At 37.4% G+C, this 21,538-nt stretch overlaps 1 protein-coding gene across 23 annotated transcripts in view; it reads right to left on the reverse strand.

The window, feature by feature from the left end:
• The window catches only part of MAGI2 (membrane associated guanylate kinase, WW and PDZ domain containing 2), a 745,411-nt gene that overhangs the window by 209,768 nt on the left and 514,105 nt on the right, over positions 1 to 21,538 (reverse strand). For all 23 annotated transcript variants that reach the window (XM_071803473.1, XM_071803465.1, XM_071803462.1 and 20 more), the window contains one exon: positions 17,841 to 17,920. In XM_071803473.1, coding sequence (XP_071659574.1) covers positions 17,841 to 17,920 — 80 coding nt within the window. The remainder of the gene's footprint in view (positions 1 to 17,840; positions 17,921 to 21,538) is intronic.

A 21,538-nucleotide genomic window follows, 5' to 3' on the forward strand; every position in this document is an offset into this window, starting at 1 on the left:
TCTCTGGTAATGCCCTGCCCTGGTTAGACACCTCAGGACCTATCAATGGGAAAGCTTTCCATGGAGCTTGCCAAGACTGAAGTGGGAAGCATCTCACCTACTTCAGAGACCTCCATGTCATTCCTACTCAGGGTCAATCCCCACTGACTCTCTTCACAGCTGCCTTGGAAGACAGGGCTCTCAGAAGGAAAATCCATCTGATTTAGAATAAAAGCCAAGGCTGAGATGAAACACCCTTTGGAGGTGCCTACAGCTACAAAGAGCCCATGATGTCCAGCTCTGGATTTCAACATCCCACTTTTCCATTGCTAAGTTGGGCCAGCTGGTTTCATTTCTGTGGAGTAATTAAATTTAGCTAATTAAACTGAGCTGCTGTTAACATGCATTCCTAAAGCCTCCTTTTCAGAAACAAGATGACTGTGTTAACTCTCTTTCTGGCTTTTTTAGCATGGTTTTAGTCCATTTCACTGGTGGATAAAAGTATGCAAATAATAATCTTAAAGTATCAAGCAAAATGAAGGTAAATAAAAATTGCCACACATTCCTTCTCAAGATCAAGTCACCTTCCTAATTCTGAGATATTGATTAAAGACTCTGAAAGCTTATTCTGGATAATCAAATCAAAGCTGCCTGTGTGAACCTGAAGAACAGCCTCATAATACTGAGTGATAAAATGGTAGACAAATTTTAATCTCCATAAATGCAAAGAAATGCACAAGGAGAAAAATAACCCTAATCATGCATACACATACATACCTAGTGATGGACTTCGAAGTACTTATTACCACTCAGGGAAGAGATCTTCAAGATACCAGCCTAAGCCCAGTGATATTCAAAAAGCAAACAGAATGTTAGGAATCTTAAGAAAGGAATTGAGGCTAAAACATAAAACACCATTATGCCATTAATAGTGCACTGACATCCCAAGTACTGCATGTAGTTCTGGTCATTCGACCCGAAGAGCAGAACTAGCAGAGGTGCAGAGGGGCACAGACACTGTCATCAGAGGCTTGGAAGACCTAATTGCCCAGGAAGGTGGTTGAGCCACCATCCCTGGAGGTGTTTCAAAGAAGTGTAATCAGGTTCTTAGTGACATGGTTTAGAGGTGAACTTGGCAGTGTTTGGTTAACAGTTGGACTTGATCTTGAAGGTCTTTTCTAACCAAAATGATCCTATGATTTGCAAACCGGAGATTTAGCAGAGTAGGATTCTCCTGCTGAACAGACACTACATAAAGGGATATGATAATGGTATATGAAATCAGTAATGGTATGGATAAAGTGCAAAGGGAATTATTATTTAGCACTTTGCATAATAAAAAAAACATCCCACATGATTATTTAGTGAATATATCAGCAAACAGGTACCCAACAAATAATTTTTTTCCTTTTTTTTGTTCCTTCCCCTCAAGAACAGATAACTGAACTCTGGGTCTCATTGCCTCAGGAGGCGAGGAAAGGGGAGAGTTGAAATGGCCCTAAGAAGGAATTAGATGCATTTATAAAGGATAGTTAAGCCAAATGATCCTTAGGCAGGTTCCAGCTTAGAGGTTCTTTAAGATATTGAGAGATAGGAAGTAGGAAGGTGTGAGATGGAGAAGATTACATTTGCTTTGTTTCTCGTAGTCTTTCCCCAGCCATCTGCTCCAAGCGGTACTTAGAGACAGGATACAGGTTAGGCAGAGAGCTATTCTGAGCCAGTAAAGCAGACCTTATGTTCTTACTAGGTTTTCCTCACTACGTGTAAATTAGAAACTTATATATTTTTTTTTTCAGCATAAGATCTGACTTTCTTTCAGCTACAGAATCATAATAAAAAATTCAAAAATTCTAATTCTAATTTCCCAATGGAAACAAATAACAATAATGTATTATTTTTATAAACAGTTTGAATAGTTGTTAAAAAAGAATTTAAAATAAGTTTCATTTGTCCGGGAATAAAAGCAGTTTTAAAACTATGGATATTTCTGGTTTTTTTCTGGTCAATATCACACATAAATTTAGACCAAAAAGACTTCTACAGCTAATCATCTAGATATGTAATAAAAGTTTTGTAGGACTATACTTTCCCAGTTCTGACTAAAGTTTGTAAAAACTACCAACATTGAATATGTGTGGAAGAACTGCAATATATAGAGTTGCTTTCACACAACCCTGGTGCATGATTCTGCTGCTGAAGGTTTGAGCAACTCATCTTTATCTTCCAAGAAAACAAATTATTTACGCAAAAGCACTTTACAAAGAAAAATACAAGTTATAACTATGATAAAGCCCATCATGCTAGCAACATTTTTTAAAGTCCAAGTTGAGGTAGGCATTCCATACTCATTTCAATTGAGTGTTAGCCATATATGATTTTCATTTTAAAAGCAGCAAGGAATTTGGCATCTCTCATCGGGGATTCTCATCACAGCAGGACAAACATCCACATTATATGAGATATGCAGCCTAGAAACACCTGATCACAGTTATCCTTTCAGTTCAACTCCTTTGACAAGCAATTCCCAAAGGCAATGTTTTAAGTTTGTGAAGAAAATATATCTCTGGCATTAAACTCAAAGATGTGATGGGAATATATTACATAGAAAGAGAAACTCCAAGAAGAAATCAACAATTCTTTCAACTAGTTTAGAAGCTTATCTTGCTTTGCTTGGTGGTGCAAAATCCTGTGTGCATGAATATATGCAAAGCTGAACTAGAACTTAAAATAAGAGCTGGGACTCATTCTGGGAAGGATCAAATCCATGGTGGCACTATTTTAACCTCAAATTCAGCACAAGTCTGTACAAAATCTCAGCTGATGGGCACTGACTCATATGAAAGGCAGTGTACAACAGCAAAAGCTGAAGGCCAATATTCCCAGTTCAAACATCCCCTCTCAGTCACACACGATAGTAATGAATTTCAATATTCTGCTTTCCTTATATAGCTCCCTACAGCAACATCAGTGGGAAATCTGCATACATAAGTAAAGCAGAATAGCAAAACAGGGAACCAGAGGCTCAGAAGTTATGGTGATTAGGATGGTAGAAACAGGTAGATTAGGTCAACAGGACATGGGATGAGTGTGGCCTCCCTACTGCCTAAAGTATAGGCATTAAATTGGCCATACTACTAACAGCAAATACAATCTGAAATATGTGTAAAGTCCTTATCTCTGTAAGACATCGCACATGCAACAGGAACATAAAACACAATTAACTTTTTAATGCAAGTTGTCTTTTTGGGAACACAGGTACTTGTTTTGCAAAGCAGGACATTATACAAATATCTGTTCCACCTTTCCCCCAGGCAAACATTTTAAAAGTTTTCTTATTGATTTTTCCAGGTCTACTGTATTTGTAAAAGCAATGCCTACCTAATTACTGTGGCAATAGCCGAGCACATTTGCTATCCCAGGAAAGGAATAAGAACCTGCCATTAAGTCTCTCTCAGATGTAAAACTAAGCAACAAAAAAATATCCTGAACACACTACCTATTCTAGCTGAACTTTCTACCAAAGTGGTCACTACTAAAAAAATATTCCAAGGAGAGAAAAAGTTATTACATTTTTGTGAATCTCCTCAAAAAATTCAGGAAAATGAGCAGAACAGTAACTCAGAGATGATGGTTGGCAGAGAAATGTGTGTGTGGGGGGGTTGATTTTTCTTTTAAGTGTGTTAGTAATCATGGGGAGAAAGCCAGCACACATGCAATTTGCCCATCAGCCATTAATTGTTAGGGACCACTGCCACAGTCACTCAAAAGTCATTAGAAGTGAGAGAAGGAAAACATATCACAAAAGCATACACAATCCAGAATAAACATTGTTTGCTCACAAATTTTAAATGTGGATTTCATTGCTACCAGAATTCACATTTTTTCTCTCTAGAAAGAATATTAATGAAGTCATAATTACAATATTTGGTGTTGTGTAAACAAAATCTCAAAAAGCACATTCCTCATCTGAAATAGGAAATCATAGAATCACAAAATCAGGGAATGGTTTGGGTTGGAAGGGGTCTTAAAGATCATCTAGTTTCAACCCCCCTGCCATGAGGATCAATCAACAATGGAAGCAGACAAACCTCCTTCTTACAGATGACATATCTTTTGACCTAATCCAATGCTCTTCAGTGGATTTCAACAGAAGCCATTCAGTGGGTTTTGAAGAAGTCCCCTGTCAGCTTTCACTGATTCAGAGTTTATTTGGGCTTCTTAAAAAAAAAAAATAAATCTGTAGGGTTCTTTCAACATTAACCTAAAAAAACCCCTAGCAACAACAGGATTTGCCAGCTTGCTGCTTCTCTCGTATGAGTGTAACTCATAATCTGACTGATTCTTAAGAGATGAAAGCATGTTTATTACCTTTCTTTATCCATGACAATTCTAATTCTGCCTTTGCTCACCTAGTGATAGTACAAATAGAATAAATACTTCAGCTATTTACTAAAGGAAATGTTCCTTATTCTAACAACTTTGTTTCTTGAAAAATTAAGATCAGGGGAAAAAAAGATCGAATTCTACTCTTTTTAACCATGAATTAGATTCCATTTCAGTCAGCAAAACAACGGAGAATTCAAGCTGAGCATAACAAAATTTTAATGCAATACCATTTACTGAAATGGATAACCTGTTTAGTTTATTCACAGATATTTACATGTTAATAGATATATTCTGGCTACGATCAATATATTTTTTAACAAAAAAGTGTTGAGCGAATTCCAGCAATCAGTGTAGCAAGCAACAAGTAGTCAATATTATTCTACTTGTTTGGACAACAAAAGTCCAAAACCACACTTTAGTTTCTCAAAAATTAACACCCACATTTAATGAATAATCTAAGCTACTCATCAGAGGTCAAAAATGGCACTATGACACCAGAAAGAGAACAGAAGGATGGAGAGAAGAAACTAAAGCTGATAAAATTCTTCAAGAATTTGAAAAACAAAGATATGAAGAGAATAAACCACAGAAAGTTCAAGCAACTTTGAAAATCCCCTATGTAGTGAACAGGTATTAGACAGCATGCCTTTGGGAAGCCATACAATTTAAGGCCTTTCCAGTACTCATCAGAACAACAGTTTATAGTCTGGTATTTCTATGTACAGGTTGCAAATACAGGCATGTTCTTTGAGTTAAGAGGCAGGATAAGTCAAATAGTGGTGGGGAGAGAATGTCCAAGCAGAACTATCATGGCATAGAAAGTGACCACAGAGAACCGGGGTGCAGAAAAGTACATGGAAACATCTGTCTCTTTGAATAAAGCAGACCACTAGAAGAAAAATTGCAGTTTTAATGAATACTAATAGAGGCTACATTCTGCAATAGCCTAATGACCCCCATTAAGCCTACTGAAAAAACAATAACGAGACTGAAAAGTCTACAAAATCACCTGCCCCATGAACCACCAGTGATGGCAGAGCTTTCCCACTTCCACAGCTGAACCAGGAAGAATTTAATGATTCATCTAGTCCAATAGAAGAAACCACGGGATCAATTCCAGACAGAAACCCTTAAAAGATTAATGTCTGAGTATACAAAATATATCCGTCCCAAAAAAGCAGAAGCTGACTTTGTTAATCTTGTTCATAACGGTGAAAATTTTTTAGAAAGTGGCATAAGTTGAAGATAAATTGGTGGTGAAGCAAAAGACACAGTGTGAAGAGCATGAATATCTTCTGAGAGCAGTGGCAGACACTTTCAGATTCAGTAGCTGCATGTGGTCATGTTGAATCTCTCAGGGCTTCCTGTAGTATCTCTGTTTAATTATGAAAGTGATACACAATTATTCTGTATGCTTTTTGGATGGAAGACCCAGGACTTTCAGATATGGTTAGAATGTTTGGACTTCTGTAATAAGAAAACTGGGATAATCGATTTTTTTTTTCAAGGAGTAAAATAGGATCCAGTGGAAGTACCGGAAATTACTCCTTTGTACAGGGAAGCTCCCTGGGCAGCCTCCCAGTCTCACGATTTACCAGAATCTGGCCTGTGTGGCTACAGAAATCTGCACATATATACATATGTAAGTATGGCTCATTTGTGTTTGTTTATAGCAAATGACTACATTTATCTGGAATCCCTCTGCATTTCTATGGCCTTTTCATTTTTACAGTTGCATAGACAACAAAGACCAAACACTTCATCAGAATGTGTAATCAGAAATTATTATTTTGATGAAATATTAGACTAAATTCTGTAGAACTTAATTACATATTAAGATCTGACGGTTAAAAGAAATAAATTCTAACATTTCTTATCTGGATTCCAGAGTACTGCCCATTTGCCTTACCAGTCCTTTGTTCCTCTCTTTACTAGGTGCAGAGTTTTCTCATATCCAGAAATACTTTTCCCTCTTTATCTTTCTGTGCTGAAATAATTCTAATGTGTCAAGGCATCGCAAATCCAAATCTCTTTTTATATAGCCTGCAACACGTTCACCACATCTCTGCTTTTTATGCTTTCCACCTTTTACGGCCACTTATTCTGTTCCAAAACCTTCCACTATGAATTCTGTAAATGCAGTTCTGCCTTTCCCAACTGTTCTGTAGCAGCCACCATCCACATACTAAATACCTACATATTCCTCCCACTTGAGCAGCTAGTCTTCTCAAAAAGCATGAAATGTTACCACATTTTTTTTTTCTCTCCCACAAACTGTGCTTATCTGCCACTGGGTCTGCAAAGGTATTAGTCATGAGAGACAGTAGCTTTTTAAAGTGCTGCATTACCTGTCAAATCTTAAATACAGGACATCTGTGCTCAGGCAGGATTTTCCAGTTCTATTTAACAGGGACTCCACCACCCACTTTGAGGAGGCTGGAATCAAAGCCCAGGTCTCACAAAGGGAAAATTACTGAGACCTTTTTTAGAGTGCATTACAAAATAAAAAGAAAATGGAAGCCAGGAAGTTGTAAGTATAAGGAATTCAGTCAATACTAAGAAGAAACTCTGAGGTAACTGTATTTGTGAAACTCAGCTGCCAAAGGTATAGAAAAGTTTGGATTCATCTTCACTTGCCTAGAAATGTTATTGCATTATAAGCAAAGAATAATCAAGCAATGTTGAAAAAAAACCCTAATAATCTACTTTCAAAAAGATTTGAAAAATAGTGAGCGTTACTAGAGATTTTAGCAAGTTACTATATTTCTTACTTGGTAGCAATGTACTTTGAAATACCCACTAGGTCTGCAGAACAAGGCAAACTTTCCACCAAAGAACAGTAACTTGTTTTTAACTTCTAAATTTTAAGAAATTGCTGACCTTCTAGATGAAATTTTAAATAGGCCATTATGAAGATTAATTTTGAAAAAGGAGAAGATTGCCATTTCTTTTTCATTAATGGTATCTGCCAAAAACAAGAGACTTCATAAAGAAGTCAGAGGGAGGAGAAATAATAAAAATGAAGGTAACTGAATAAATTGCCATTAATATAATCCCACAAGCCCCTCTTTGTTAAACGCATCATGCTTCATTGCCATTTAGAAGTCAAGGATTGAAGGATTAAGGCTATAGAGAGAATGGAATTAAAATAATGTATTCTGATTTCTACTTATGATTAAAAAATATTTCAGAAGGAATTTCAATCTTTTGTTCTTTATTGGCATCAAGGTCTTGGGTATGATCTTTGCTAAATATCATGCTGTGAAAAGATTTTATTTCAGAATTTTCGACATTGGAGCATTCTTCTCAATGGTCCTTGTAGGAATATTTCAGGCTCCCTCTCTTCTCTTACCACACAATTCTTGAATTTTAGTGGCAAAAATCGACCTTGTGCCGCCAGTGAGAATTCTGCTACTTGCTTCAGTGGTGAGTGGAATCCAATTTATAACTCATTAAGGATATGAATTGTTAAAACTCTCACCCTGTTTCTCCTGATGAGTTTAAAAACATCTCTCTCCTTCTCTTTCTAAATTTCATTACACATTTCAGCTGAAAACAACTTAGGCAGTTAACTTGTTAGCAAAATGAAATGGATGCTATCAGAAGCTGTTTCGTGATGGTCATGTAGCCTTGGACCACCTTGCAGTTGCAGTGTGGTTTAAACCACACCACCATGTTAGCTCCAGTTTGTTGGCTCTGTTTTAGGGTACATCACGGGTGTTTTTGTTTTGTTCCAAAATTAAATTATTATTAAAAAAATTTCACAAAATGACAGTCAACCTTAATTCCCATTTTAAAACTTACTATTCATTATATTTTACATTACTGATGAACATGCTGCATTTCTTACCATATTTATTATGTTACAATAAAGACACTATAAAGAGCCACATATCAAAAATATTTCATATTTCTGTGAGCTTTGTCAGCTGAGAATCTCAAAGCATTTTACAAGCAAATAAGTTTCACAGCCACATGAAAGGTGTGTTTGCATGAGCCCCTTTCATAAAGCACTGAAACTTAAGCGATCTGTTTGCTTAACATGATGAACTAATTAGAATAAAAGCCTGTGATTTTCCTCATCAAGGACCATGGGGGGAGTTAAGCCTGCATTTAGCAACCTTTAATATCCTGGGGTCACTGGAAGAGTTGCTATCAAGCTGACAGTGCCTGTACAGACAGGGATCCTCGCAGCCCATGCACTGTGTCAGCAGACAGAGGATGCTGGCGAGTCCTGGGCATCTCCCCATTTAAACGCAACCTGGGTGAGCAGTGAGAGCAGGGAGTGCAAGACAGCCAAGTGCTAGGTGAACAATCAAGGAAAACACACTTTTTTTTTCTAGATTTTTATTCATTCTTGTCCTTGCAATTACCAACTCTATTTAAGGTTATTACTCTACAGGGATTTGTATGTCTGAGACTGTGAGAAACTGTAATGGTTCTGAAAGCAAAATAATACTTAATAGTCCATTACAGCTTAAAAGATTTATCTGTCACGCTGACAAGTATGCTCCAAGGAAATGCCCCCTGTACCCAAGAGTTCCCCCAGGGAGATATCAGCAGGTTGCCCAGGGCTGGCCTCAAGACATAGGCAGCCAAGGTATGTACATGTGGACAGCTATTTTTTCCTAAATCTTATCCAAGGATGAAGAAGAATTACTCTTACAAGCTGTGTCACTGCAGCCAGGTTGTCCAGAGAAATGTCTTCTGAACTCACAGGAAGAAACACTAATGAGGTGCCCCCTTTCTGTGACTTTGGCATCGAAGGGTTTTTTTGTCAATTAATGCCCAGATGGTGTTGCCAGCAAACAGTGACCTTCCAAAGGTCATGACAGTTCAAGAGATTTTGTTCTTTAATTAGTCCAAAACTGAAAATACGAGCTTAGAAAAGCACATCCAATATGTACTTAAATGACAGAAAAAAATAATTGCGATCAATATTATTACAAGTAATGCCAGCTCCATTACAAAACTGGTGGCATTAAACACTACTTAAAAATGAGGTTAATAATCTGCAAAAGTGAGTTCTAAGTAAAAACGCTGTAGTTTAAAGGTGCAGTATTCTTATCATCTGGAAACACCTGGATCTGAGTCAAAACTAAAAATGAATTTGGTAGTCTGTCAATCCAGTTCCTAATTCCTAGTCATTTGTTCATATCACAAAGCCACCAGGCAGAAGTGCGTGATGGGCAGTCCCTACTCAGAAGTGACTCAGGCCTAGAACAGGGAGGGTTTTGATGTGTGAATTGAAAAGCGTTTGCGGAGCAGTATCAAAAGTTTGCAGCAAAATTACTCATGCGTGCCTGGCACTCTCAGCTGAACTCTGTAAGCATTGCTTACTTGCCCTTGGGAAAAAACTCACAACAGTCCTTGGCACAGCAATTCAAACCATCCCAGGGGAGGCACTTTAAAATGTCTAGGGACAATGTAATGCTCTATGTTGCTCTCATATTTTATCTCTGGATTGATTAATCTGACACTATATTCTGCACTTCACCTGGCAGAAGAGCTTACTCAACATGTTTTTCTCAGTTGCAGGACAGTATCTTTTCCAGGCTGTAAGAGAGAACGTTGCTGTGTTTTAAAATAAAATAAATAAGTCCCAACACATTTGGGTTTTTCTTGGTGTTTTGTTTTTGTTTTAAGTACAAACATATATAAGCCCTATCGCCAAGACAGGATGCAGAGGAGGCCAGACTCTGGCTCTTAGATGGATGTGATACTTCAGAACCTTGAATATTTTGCTAAGCTCTGGAGAGGATCAAGATTCAAGATTCAAGCTTGTGATTAACCTTTCCTCTTTTCTGTCTTCACCTATCTCCCTCTTCACTTTGCAGTCTTTCTGGCTTGTTGTTTGTACTCGGTTCCCTACCCACAAATAAATTTGCAACATGGGGACATGGATTCCATTTTGGACGCTGACTGACCACATATCAGATGGTGCAGCAGGTACCCATCAGGTGCCCACATCAGCTATGATGGGGTTTTCTTAGCACCTCCTCAGCCGTATCCAAACCATCATAATCGTATACTATGCTTCCTCTCCTATTTGAAATTGCTCAGCATTCCATATTGAGACATAATAGTTCTATATTTTTCATAGAAAATATTAACTAGCATTTAGACTCCACAGTCCAAATGGATTCAGTGAAAAAGAGTTAAGCTCACTTTAAATATTTCTGAAATTTAATGTGAGATGAACAGGTAGACAGGAAGTTTTTCCAATGTGGTTGGCAGCAGGTTTTTTTTAATTGAGGCCAACAGAAATAATAAATAGAATTGCATGGCTGCCATGGACTGAAAACTGTATTAGAGATAGATACTTCTGTGGCCTTTATTTATCTGTGGCTTACTCATATGTTATAAATTAACATTAAGCTAAAATTATCCAAGACAGTTTTCCTGAAAAAATGCATATATGAACTGCTAATAAAATAAGCAAAGGTCTCTTTATATATAGCCATGTCTTATTCTATATAAAAGCATTATTTTATATGGTGATCTATTTAGTAATCAACAACATTCCAGCATTTGAGGAAAATAATTAAGCTATGCTGGTAAGAAATCTAAAAAAGAGACTCTCCTCAACATTTTTCCAACATAATCACCTGGAAACAAAGTTTACAATAGTAATGCTGGTAGACACTTAACTATAGTGGAACAAGTGGTACCATTTAATACATAATGTAACTAGCACTCAGCATTAGATATCAATCACGATATGTGTAAGCTATAGGAGTTCTTGTTTTGATCAAGAAAAAAACTCCTTTCCTGAAAATGATCTCTCTTTCTACTTTTGTTCCCCGTGGAAATGATGGGGTTTATACTGCTTGTCCATTCACCATTTCCCTCTGTTAAAGTCTGAATCTATTCCTAGTTTTCAACTAAGTTTAGTTGAGACACAGCTATGTCAAAGATAAATACATTGCCCCTGCATCTGATTATTGTGTACCCTGAGCTCAGCAGGTACTTGTCTGGCCTGCACAAGCTAATCTGGTTTGCAGAGACAACTTAAAAAAGAAAAAAAGCGCCTTTTACAAGCCACTGAGAGAAAAAAATTGTAGGAAGCAATGAGCAGAATATCATCTTGAGAGACACAATGCTCAGGGTCACACAGCAGTAGACAAAACCCAAAGGCTAGGCTTCTCTCCCAGTTCATACTGGGATCCATCCATTCAACAGAAACAGTTCTGAAGCTGCAAGAATGTCCTGCTAACGCTTTGTTCACTCAACAGTGTAGGGCACTTCCTTCTCATTCCATGTCCTCCTTTAACCATGTACAGCACTGCTGTGTCCAAGTTTCACATCTGAGTCTCTGATATGGATTCATCCTAATCAGTCAAAACACTCCCACACCCCTTCATACTCTACAACGCTGAAAGATTTGGTTTCAAACTTTACTACTCTACTATTACTTTAGTCAGATGAAAACCTACTTGTAGATAACTATTCATCTGTTACAAGTTGTCACTAATACACATTGCCACACATACATGGTATCCGTACAAGATCAAAGTTCAGTACTTGGTTTCCGTATGTCTAAGGGAATCAAGAAGTAATGATTTACCCATAAAACCAGCAGGCCTATGCCCAAATGCATCTACAAAACATATGAAGAGACGATATGTCTTACTACAGCACAGCGAAGAAGCAAATAAACAATGACAAATTATTTCTTATTAGGTTTGTGATTTACTTTAACCTGCAATGTGGCATAGAAGTTGTACATATGTTTAACTATAGAGCAGCTTGCACTTACTAAAAGGAAGGAGGTGTACACCAGAGACAGGCATTCTATAGTCTGATCGTGACAGAAATGCTGAAAAATTCTGTGCAAATAAGAAAAAAAGTTTGGCTAAAAGTACTGAAAAAAACGCTTGTGTCATAAAGCAGTCTGAGTCACATCGCTGTTTTTGATGAAAAAATATTGATAGGTATTCAGTATGGAATAAAAAAAGAAACCAAATGCTTCAGTTTTGAGACCATTTCTTACTCATACGTTCATTTGCAAAATCTTTACAAGGGAAAAGAAAAAAATTTTATAAATATAACAAAGTTTCAAACACAAACAGATTTTTAGGATGCTCATAATGAAATGTGTATTATGGAGATTAATGATTAATGCCAATTATTTATTCTTTCTTTTCATTATTTCTTTTTATTCTGTATAAACAATCATCTCAAAGAAACAAATTAGCAAAGAACAACGAACTTAAAATCTTTTTTGAAGCAGTAGAGTAGATTGAATTTTATGCCTAATAATAATAATACCTCCTAAATCCACATGATCTCTCTGTATAGGATTTATTTGCTGGCAGCTGAAGTCAAAATGCATTATGTAATGGTTCATTATGTGGTTTGAACTCTTAACAAGAAATTTAAAATATATCAAATGTAAGCAAGATGGAAATGACAGTCCTAGATTTTATTTCTTTCATGCTAATGGTCAGAGCAATGATGCTATGAAAAACTGTTAATTTTAACAAAGTTTGGTGAAATTTGAGAAAACATTTGTTTGGAATTCCTGCTTACATATGTGCAAATATAACAACAGAGGTGCCCATATAAACTTTCCTCCCTCACTGGAAGACTGAGTTTAACTTTTACCAGAAGTAGGGAGGAAGAATACCTGCTGGAAACAAGAAAAATAGTCAAGATTGCAGACTAATTGCGTGGCTTCGGTGATTTCAGGATTAGTACAGGGCATGTAAAAATGGTGAAGCAGTAGCTTTGAGCAGGAACGTGAAGGGAGACTGTATGTTAAATGGTGAAGTTTTGAGAAAGAAGCATTTTTCAGCATTAAGGGACTCATATAATGCAAAATGGTTTGAAAACATTTTTTCTTAACTCTCAGCAACATCTAAAAAAGTTTCCAAACTGAACATGCAGCGAACAAAGGTGATCCTGTTTCTCACAAGAGAAGTGTCCAGCTAAAAATGCACTAAATGAAGTTTCAGAAAAAAGTAAGGAAAAGGGGGCTTATTTACTCATGTGAAAGATTATTGGTTTCTTGAGACAGTTATTCCCTTAAGATTACAGATAGCCTAATCAACAATTATCCTTACGATTCTGAATTTAACATCTGCCTTCTGTTTCGTTCGTTTGTTTTTTTGGCAAGAATCATATCAAATGTATGATTATATATGTTTAAAAATTAATTTATAGCAATACATTTACAGGTTTTTTGGTTTTTGTTTTGTTTTGTTTTGAGAAATTCTGAAATGTGTAGAGATGACTGGTCAAGATCACGACCGTGTTCTCAAATAAGGAAAGGGAGCTCAATTCTTGAATTTGTGACTGCATGTGCACACTGCATGTGACATGCAAGGCCCTGAGGAAGAGCTCTGCTGTCTGGGTAAAAAGGAAAAGGGAAAAGTCCTATATGCCATGAAGTGGTAGAGCAAGGATATATGGAGGTGGAAAGTACTGCTGTTAGCAAAAGGGAATTTTCTTGTGTTAGCAAATGTGAATTTTCTTGTGTTAGCAAAAGGGAATTTTCTTGGAGGACTCAAGATGGGAGATGTTCAATGGGAGCTGGCCTGAAGAAAAGTGTGGAAGCTGTGTGTGCCAGCAAGCTCACCAAAAGCTATCACCTGTGACTACAGGAATGGGGGAAAAGATAATCCGGCAAAACATGCAGGAGGGTGGAGTTCCATTCAAGATGAGGACATCTAAATGTAGCAGTCTCTGTGTTTACATGTGAACCAGATATCTGTGCCCTCTAATTGTCAAAATAGATCTGATATTCACAGTCAATGAGGTTTAAAGGCAACTTATCTCACCCTAAATAGACATCTCTATTTTGCAGCCAAGTTGGTGGGTGTGGAGGAGATGGAAAGGCAGATGACAGATTAATGCTAGGTGAAACCAAAGCTTTATTTATAGTCTTAAGCCCCCTTGTATTTGAAAACTAAGAGATAGGAAAAAGGAGGTTGACATAAAAAGAAAGGGAGTGATAGAGACTGCTGATTGGGATGGATTAGTAAGTAAGTGAAATTTGTAGTAATGAAATCAATGAAATTTGACAAATCTGATCCCAGGAAATTTCAACAGCTGTTTAATCCCCAAATTGGATAAAGAAGTAAATGTTTTATTTTTCTCCAATATGGAAAGTTTAACAAAAAGTGAACTTTCTAATACCTGAGCTATTACTGTAATTAAGGCTGAACTGCCTTTCAATATTAAACATTTTTTACTGCCTCATGGGACTTGTAATTCTTTTTCATTCTCTCCCCAAGAATGGACTCTGTGACTAGACCACTCACAGAATATGCCTGTAATCATGCAAATCCTGTGTGTCTGCTATGTAATGTGACTTTACAGAAAATGTAGCAACCAGGAAATCTAGCTCAGAAAAAAAGGGGGCAGAAATATAACTTCTATAGTACTCCATGGACAAAAATTGGTTAACTGATTATATACATATTTTTTCTCTTCATAATAATTTAAGAGAAGTAATCCAATTCAGAAAACCCAAACATTAATCCATATTTTCAAGAGACAAAACACAATTAATTTTAATGAAGTTGAAATTTTCTGGAGGAAATCAGAAATGCACGAAAAATTCTAGTTCTTATTGAAAAATTGCCAGCTAATTCTACCTATTTCTATTATGAAACTCAGATAGCCACCATACAAACAGACAGTAAAAGGCATCCTTGCTTCAAAGACCTACCACCTAAGTATATCTGACAGAGCAAAAGTCAAAGTAATTTACAGAATCTCACACAGAATTTCCATGACAGAGACAGAACTAAAGATCAGCCCTTAAAACCTCCTGACCTACAAAGGGTTTTAGAGCACTGGATGTCATTAAAGGAAAACAGAAAGAGTCCACAGCACAGAGGTAACAAAAGCTTGACTTCATAGAGCTTGTCAATCTCTTGGCAAAGGCATGTGAAATTTTTTCCAAGAGGAGGGTTTTGCTGGAAGATTGGTTTGAATTTTGCAAAGAGAAATGAGCAAGCACTGGGATTTGCAGACACAGAAGCCAGAGAAAATGAAGAAATCATATTTGGCAAAGGAGTATGAAGAGCTGAAAGTGGAAGAGAAGGGATGCCTGGAGCAGAGGGGCCTCGATATCACTAGCCCAGAACATCAGGACTAAAATATTGTACACTGCTTGGACCTTGTCTGGTGTGGAAACTGCGTGATGGTGGCAGAATGAAGAAGGAGGATTTGGCAGGATTTGCACTGAAAGGAGAACACAAAAGTTGGGCTGTTCAGAACGAAAACCTGATAGCAGAATCTGATAGGTGATAAGGACATCATAAGGTATCTCAGATGTGACAAAATGAATCTCAATGACAAACACAAGTTATGCAGATAGCGATAAAGAAGCAAGGTAAGTATCATTTCCTATCTAAACATTGATATCTTTCTAAAATTTTGTATCCCTGAGTGACATGTGCCAGAATAAATCATAAAGTGTAACAGAAAAGATGTTTGGTATTAAAAAGACCATCTATCAAGCCATAGCTGAAAAGCATGTGAAATTAATCCTTGTTCTGACATTAAACAAAAATTCCAAATCCTCATGTCCTATAACAAAGTCCCTCAATGGCAAGGCATATCAGTGATTTTTAAGAACCTTTTCTTCTGCAGGTATTGGATTAAAAAACCAGCCAAACAAAAAGAAAACAACAACCAAAAAAACCAAAACCAAGCCACAATTTTGAACAACTGAAGAACCTTAGGAAAAGAGAGGATGTTGCAAGAAAAATCTCTGTAAGAATAGAAGATCTCTCCCTGTAGTATTTTAAGCTACACTTCAGGTACTTTGTATTAATGAGATGGGAAACTCCTAAAAGAACAATATGACCCAGCATACTATAGTAATTCAATAATCTGGTAGTCAAATGACTACAAAATAATGCTGTTTCTTTAATGCACTGATCTTCATTTTTTACAGTTTCAGATACTTTGGCTTTTTTTTTTTTTAATATATTTCATTTTTTTTGGTGATGTCGGTATACAAGAGTTAACAGAAAAAAAGGCAACACGCATTTACTCCAAGTAACTCTGTGATATGTTACTCCTTAGATATTGGTGGATTTTTTCTTCTGCTTTTTCCCCTGGTATTCCTTAAGCAGCAGGCAAAGATATAGCTTCATATAAGGGATGTGAGAGATTTATAATGCAAAACTCATGTGCCCTTGTTTTGTTTCAGTAACAGTCCTGTGGTATTCACTGTAGAATTTACTCTGAGAGCTAGAGTTGCCAGTGCTAGAATAAGCATCACAAAATCATTCAAACATGCAATTTCTGATGTCAGAAGAGAACGTCAGAATTACTGCTGAAATAATGAAGGGATTTTTGGAACATAACAATCTTTCAAAATGAAGTCATTCACAAAAAAAACCATGAACATTCTTTACCAACCCAGTGACCCTGCATTTCATACAGCCAGCAACTCCTCGGTGACCTCTTTATCAGCCCAAAACGGCACTGAGTTTTATTCCTGTTAACAGTATTTCCATTAACTGAATTAATGTGTTTTGGAAAATTTAAAATAAATGAGATGCAGTATATGAAAATCCATTAACACATTTAAAATATTTAGGAATGCTTTTAATTAAAGCACATAGCATGCATGCATTTAATCCTCTGTATCTCACAATAATAAAATAAGTAGCAGTCTTTAGAAATCATGACTTCTTAACTGGCTAATTGAACTGACACTGAACTGAAAAACAATGAAAAAACCCTCCACAGAAAAAGATCTATTATAATACATTTTTACTTCGGCTTTGTTAAATGATTTTGACAACTGAGACTTTACCAGAGAAAATAGAAATTATACTAAATGTATATAAGCTAGTTCGATAAGATCTATATTATTTCATATCTCTGAATCTGTCAATATAGTCATCTCTCCTGCACAACAGCTACAGCTCCTTTAAGCATCCTCAACAGCATTTATGATTTAAAATTTTAAACCATTAACAATGCAGTACCCCCCAAATCCAGTCTTGAACTCTGACAGACACTGATCTCTTTCCTCCCACCCAAATCCAGTTTTATCAGACACTATTTTGTGTAAATTGGCTACTAAATAGCATAGCACTGTACCTTTAAATACAAATCAAACAATATTCATATTCCCACGGTGCTGTTAGTTTCCCTTATGCATTGAATCGCCTGTAGATTAAAAGCTCAGAATCTGAAAAGGGATTCTGTTCTGCAGACCAAAGTTCTCTGTAGGAGATGAGGGAGAGGGTCAGTCCCGGAGTCACACACACAACAGGCAGAAAACACACTTGTGATCCTCAGCTTTGGATAGCATCAGAAAGGGGAATAAAAAGCAGAAACACATGGCACACTGAGAACTGGTATCACTTATGGCTTCTAACCAAAGCAGCAATTAAACACCTTTCATCCTTCCCCAAATGCCTGATTTTGAAAGAACCGAGAGAGACACGCACACACACAAAGGCAAATCCCCTCTGAGCAGCAAGGAAAACTTAATAACCTACCATTTTCTTTGCACTCTTCTGGAGGTTTAGCCTTTTTCGCAAGTCGTGGATCCAGCCATGATGTTGTCTTTGTGTTATGGCTGAAAAGAAAAGAGATCACTCTGAGCAGACACATACTGAAAGGAATCAAGTTTATTCCTTAAGAAAAAAGGGTTAGTCCAACAAAATTGCAATCGATACACTTAATTTGCTTACTGGTTCTAAGTAGCCCTGAAGGAGGTGTAAGAGTAATTGTGCAAGGCAGCTGTAAATTTGGCAACCTCAGCTCCCTGTCCTCAAAGCAGCTATTTTTATTAAAATCAACTAGAATGTTGCCAAGTTAACCTCATTGAAAATGCAGAACTCATCCAGAGCAAAAGGAATTTATTACAAATACAGTGTTCTCCCGTTGAACGAGTGCAGGCGACAGGATTCTGTAGCATTCTCGCAGTTTTTGGATAGAATTATTTTCATCTTAAATCTGTCCTTTTCATAAATACAGGTTTGTTGTTTCTCACCAGCAGTACTGGCTAGGCATAGCAAAAGTGATGCAAATTACAGCATGCTCCTGCAAAGTCTACATCTCTGGACAGAGTGATTAATGATACTTTGTTTAACAAGCCTTTACCTCTCCATATATAATCTTTCTATCGAGATAAAATAGATATGCACAAGCTGAATGAATCATGTGGCTCCTTTCTACACTCAGAATAGATCTTTAAGGAATCAGCCATGAAATAGCGTTGAACTGGCACAAAGTGTTTTCTGGGAGAATATTTTGTCAAATGAATTGATACTTAGGAGAGCTAATGACATCTTTTCAATGTATACTTTTCCCATAAGCATTTGAATTTGGAGCAAAATTCTTTAAATATATTAAGAAAGGAAGACTATAAAACAGAAAAGGATATGATCATTACTCCTTTATGTTTTGAGATGCCTTGCCTACAATATCATCATTCAGAGTCACTTCTAACACGTTTTATTTATTTGTTACATCCTAGGAGGATGCTTGTTCCTTACAATTTATATGATATTGAATTGTTTAGTTTATTATTAATTTGCTATGTCACCTTAACGTGTACTTAAGACTTCTCTTATAAACATTAGTATAAGGTGTACAAAAACAGGGGACCTGGCACACAATGGATTAGGATGCAATTGGTAATTAGTGAGTTACTGATTAACTGATACGGACCATGTGGTCCAAACACCACTGCTTCACCTCAGGAAAAATAAACATATAGAACCAATTCCTTCTCCCACCTCAACTCCCTGTTTAGTCCATGGCAGATAACTTTGCCTCGATTTCTCTCTCTCTTTAAAAACTGAGTGATACTACCTACTTCCCTACTACCTACTTCTCGTTATTATTGTCATAATATTAAAGCTTCCTCCACATTTTGGATGAGGAAAAAGGCAGATAAGAGTTACGTATGGATAAAGTGGCAACTAAAATGAAAATCAAGGCATTCAAATTCCTATTTTAAGCATGCCCTAGTCTAGAACATCATTCACGACAGGTGAAGAGGATAAACAAAACCTTCCCCTATTTTGAGAAAAAGGCTATATTTGCAGAGTATGGAGAATGATAAGTCAAAGGTAGGGTAAATTTGAAATGATGCCAGCAGCTCGTGCTTGATTGCAAATGTAACTAAGAGGCTTTCTCTGAAGCTCTGGCTGCTTGTGGTCTCCTGTAGGGTTTATTTTTATACCGCAGTCACAGCCTAACTGCAGCTTGCGCAGACATACTTGAGCTAGCTTTAAATTAACCAGGCGAGATACTGGCAACCATGTCACTGCAGCAGCATGGAGCTCAGCGGGGGCTCATCACCCCGGCATCTACTGAGCTACTTGGGTGTATCCAGCAGCACACACTGAGCTTCACACTACCATGGGTTCCCCCTTAGCAGTGCCAGAGCTCAGGGTGAGCTTGGATGTACCTGTGCGAGCTGCCATCACGTCTCTGGACCGTGGGCATGTCTGCACAACAGCCACTGTCTCTCAGCTACTAATTCAGAATGATTTTAGGGACCCTCACTGGTTGCAGGTACTGGGTCAGATTCACAGTTTCTGATGGCTTTAAAGGAGCGATATATGTATGACTACTAATAGTAATGTTTGCTGTAGTAGAAAGTGCATCTCAAATAATTTTAGAAAGGAAACAAAAATCATCATCCATATTTTTAAGGTGGTAACATGGAGTCAGAGAGTTATCAAGCCACTGTCCACAAACACCAAACAAGCCAGTGGCAAAGCCAGCACTGGAAGCCAGCACTGTTGCAAGTTATCTGGTCAGTGTTTTCCTCGCAATACCAGACAACATCAGACCAGATCAATTCACCAGCCCTGAAAAAAACTATGACACTTCTAGAATCTGCTTGAGAAATGAGTTGTCACGCATCTGCAAAGATAGATGCCAAGCTGAAAATAGGCCAAATTCAGTATTACTGTTTAAAAATGTGAATTAGTTGAATTACAGCTTCCATGGCTTTTGCTGAAACTGAGAACAACAACAAGCAAATGGTTATGCTTCCCTTTAGTAAAAATGTGTCTTCCATAAACCCAGAACTGATGTCTGCCAGTTTTGTGCACTGTGGCCATTCGAAACAAAACCATAAACAAATTTAGAAGTCAACAGCTTTTCCAACAGAAGAGTGATCCTTCAGTCTACAGTGAAATTTCAAAAGATGAAGAGGGTTTCTCCTCTATATCAGCTCTTATAGCATTCATTCTCATGTTCAAGTTACTGTCTCTCAAACCCATCTACTTAGTGAAAGCAAAACTCATCCACAAGAACTTTTATCCATAAGAAATAACTGAAGAAAAAAAGTACCTTTTGAAAACCCCCTCCCTCCTCCTTACCCACCGCTCTGCCTGCTCCCTTGCCCTGCCGCTCCGCTTTATTATCTGTACTAAACATGCGTACTACCTCTCTTGCAACAGGACTTTAAATGCTTCTACACAGGTGCTCCAGTGGGTAAAAAATCTTTTCCTGTTCTGAAGACAAACTCTGTTTGAAAGAAGGAAGAATCAACCCTACCTGTCTTCTAACACCTTTATAGTATCATAATGTCTTCTTTAGTGCTGCATAGTGCTGATTGCTTCAGTCACCTTAGCAGCCAGGTACACAACACACAAACACTCCTAAATTGAAGACAGACACAACTACTTTTGTGCTGTTCTCAGTAAAAGAGGGAAATAAGTAGCCCTGGATTACAGCGTAGTGTTTTTTTAATATGTCTACTTCTGTTGTAGGCAGGAGGTTTATTTAGTAGGGTACTCTTCCAGCCTCTTGTGTGTTGCTTTCAAGGTGTGGGTTTTGGAGAGATGCTGCTCTTGCCATTGCTGGTGCCACCTAGCACTATCCTTTGTTGTTCAGAATAAGGCCCTGTTAGCTATCTTCCGTCAAGGACTAGAATTGGGGTTAGCCAACCATAGAAACAAAAGAGGGGCAGATTCTTTCCCACACAGATAGGACATGTTGGGAATGAGAGGAATCACAAAAGCACGGTGGTGCCAGCTTGCTGGACGTTCCAGCGCAGGCTGCAGGGACATCTCAGGAAAGATGTCCTGTGTCTCAGGGCTCTGGCTGTTCTCTCTTCAGCTCTGAAATGGACTAGAATCTGTAAAAGTTAAAGGGGATCAATATATACGTCATAAACAGGTTTAAATATAATTTAGAAGAAACCTTCATAGGAAAACTTTAACTATGGGAA

Source organism: Patagioenas fasciata, chromosome 1, assembly GCF_037038585.1.
Source record: "Patagioenas fasciata isolate bPatFas1 chromosome 1, bPatFas1.hap1, whole genome shotgun sequence".
Lineage (NCBI taxonomy): Eukaryota > Metazoa > Chordata > Aves > Columbiformes > Columbidae > Patagioenas > Patagioenas fasciata.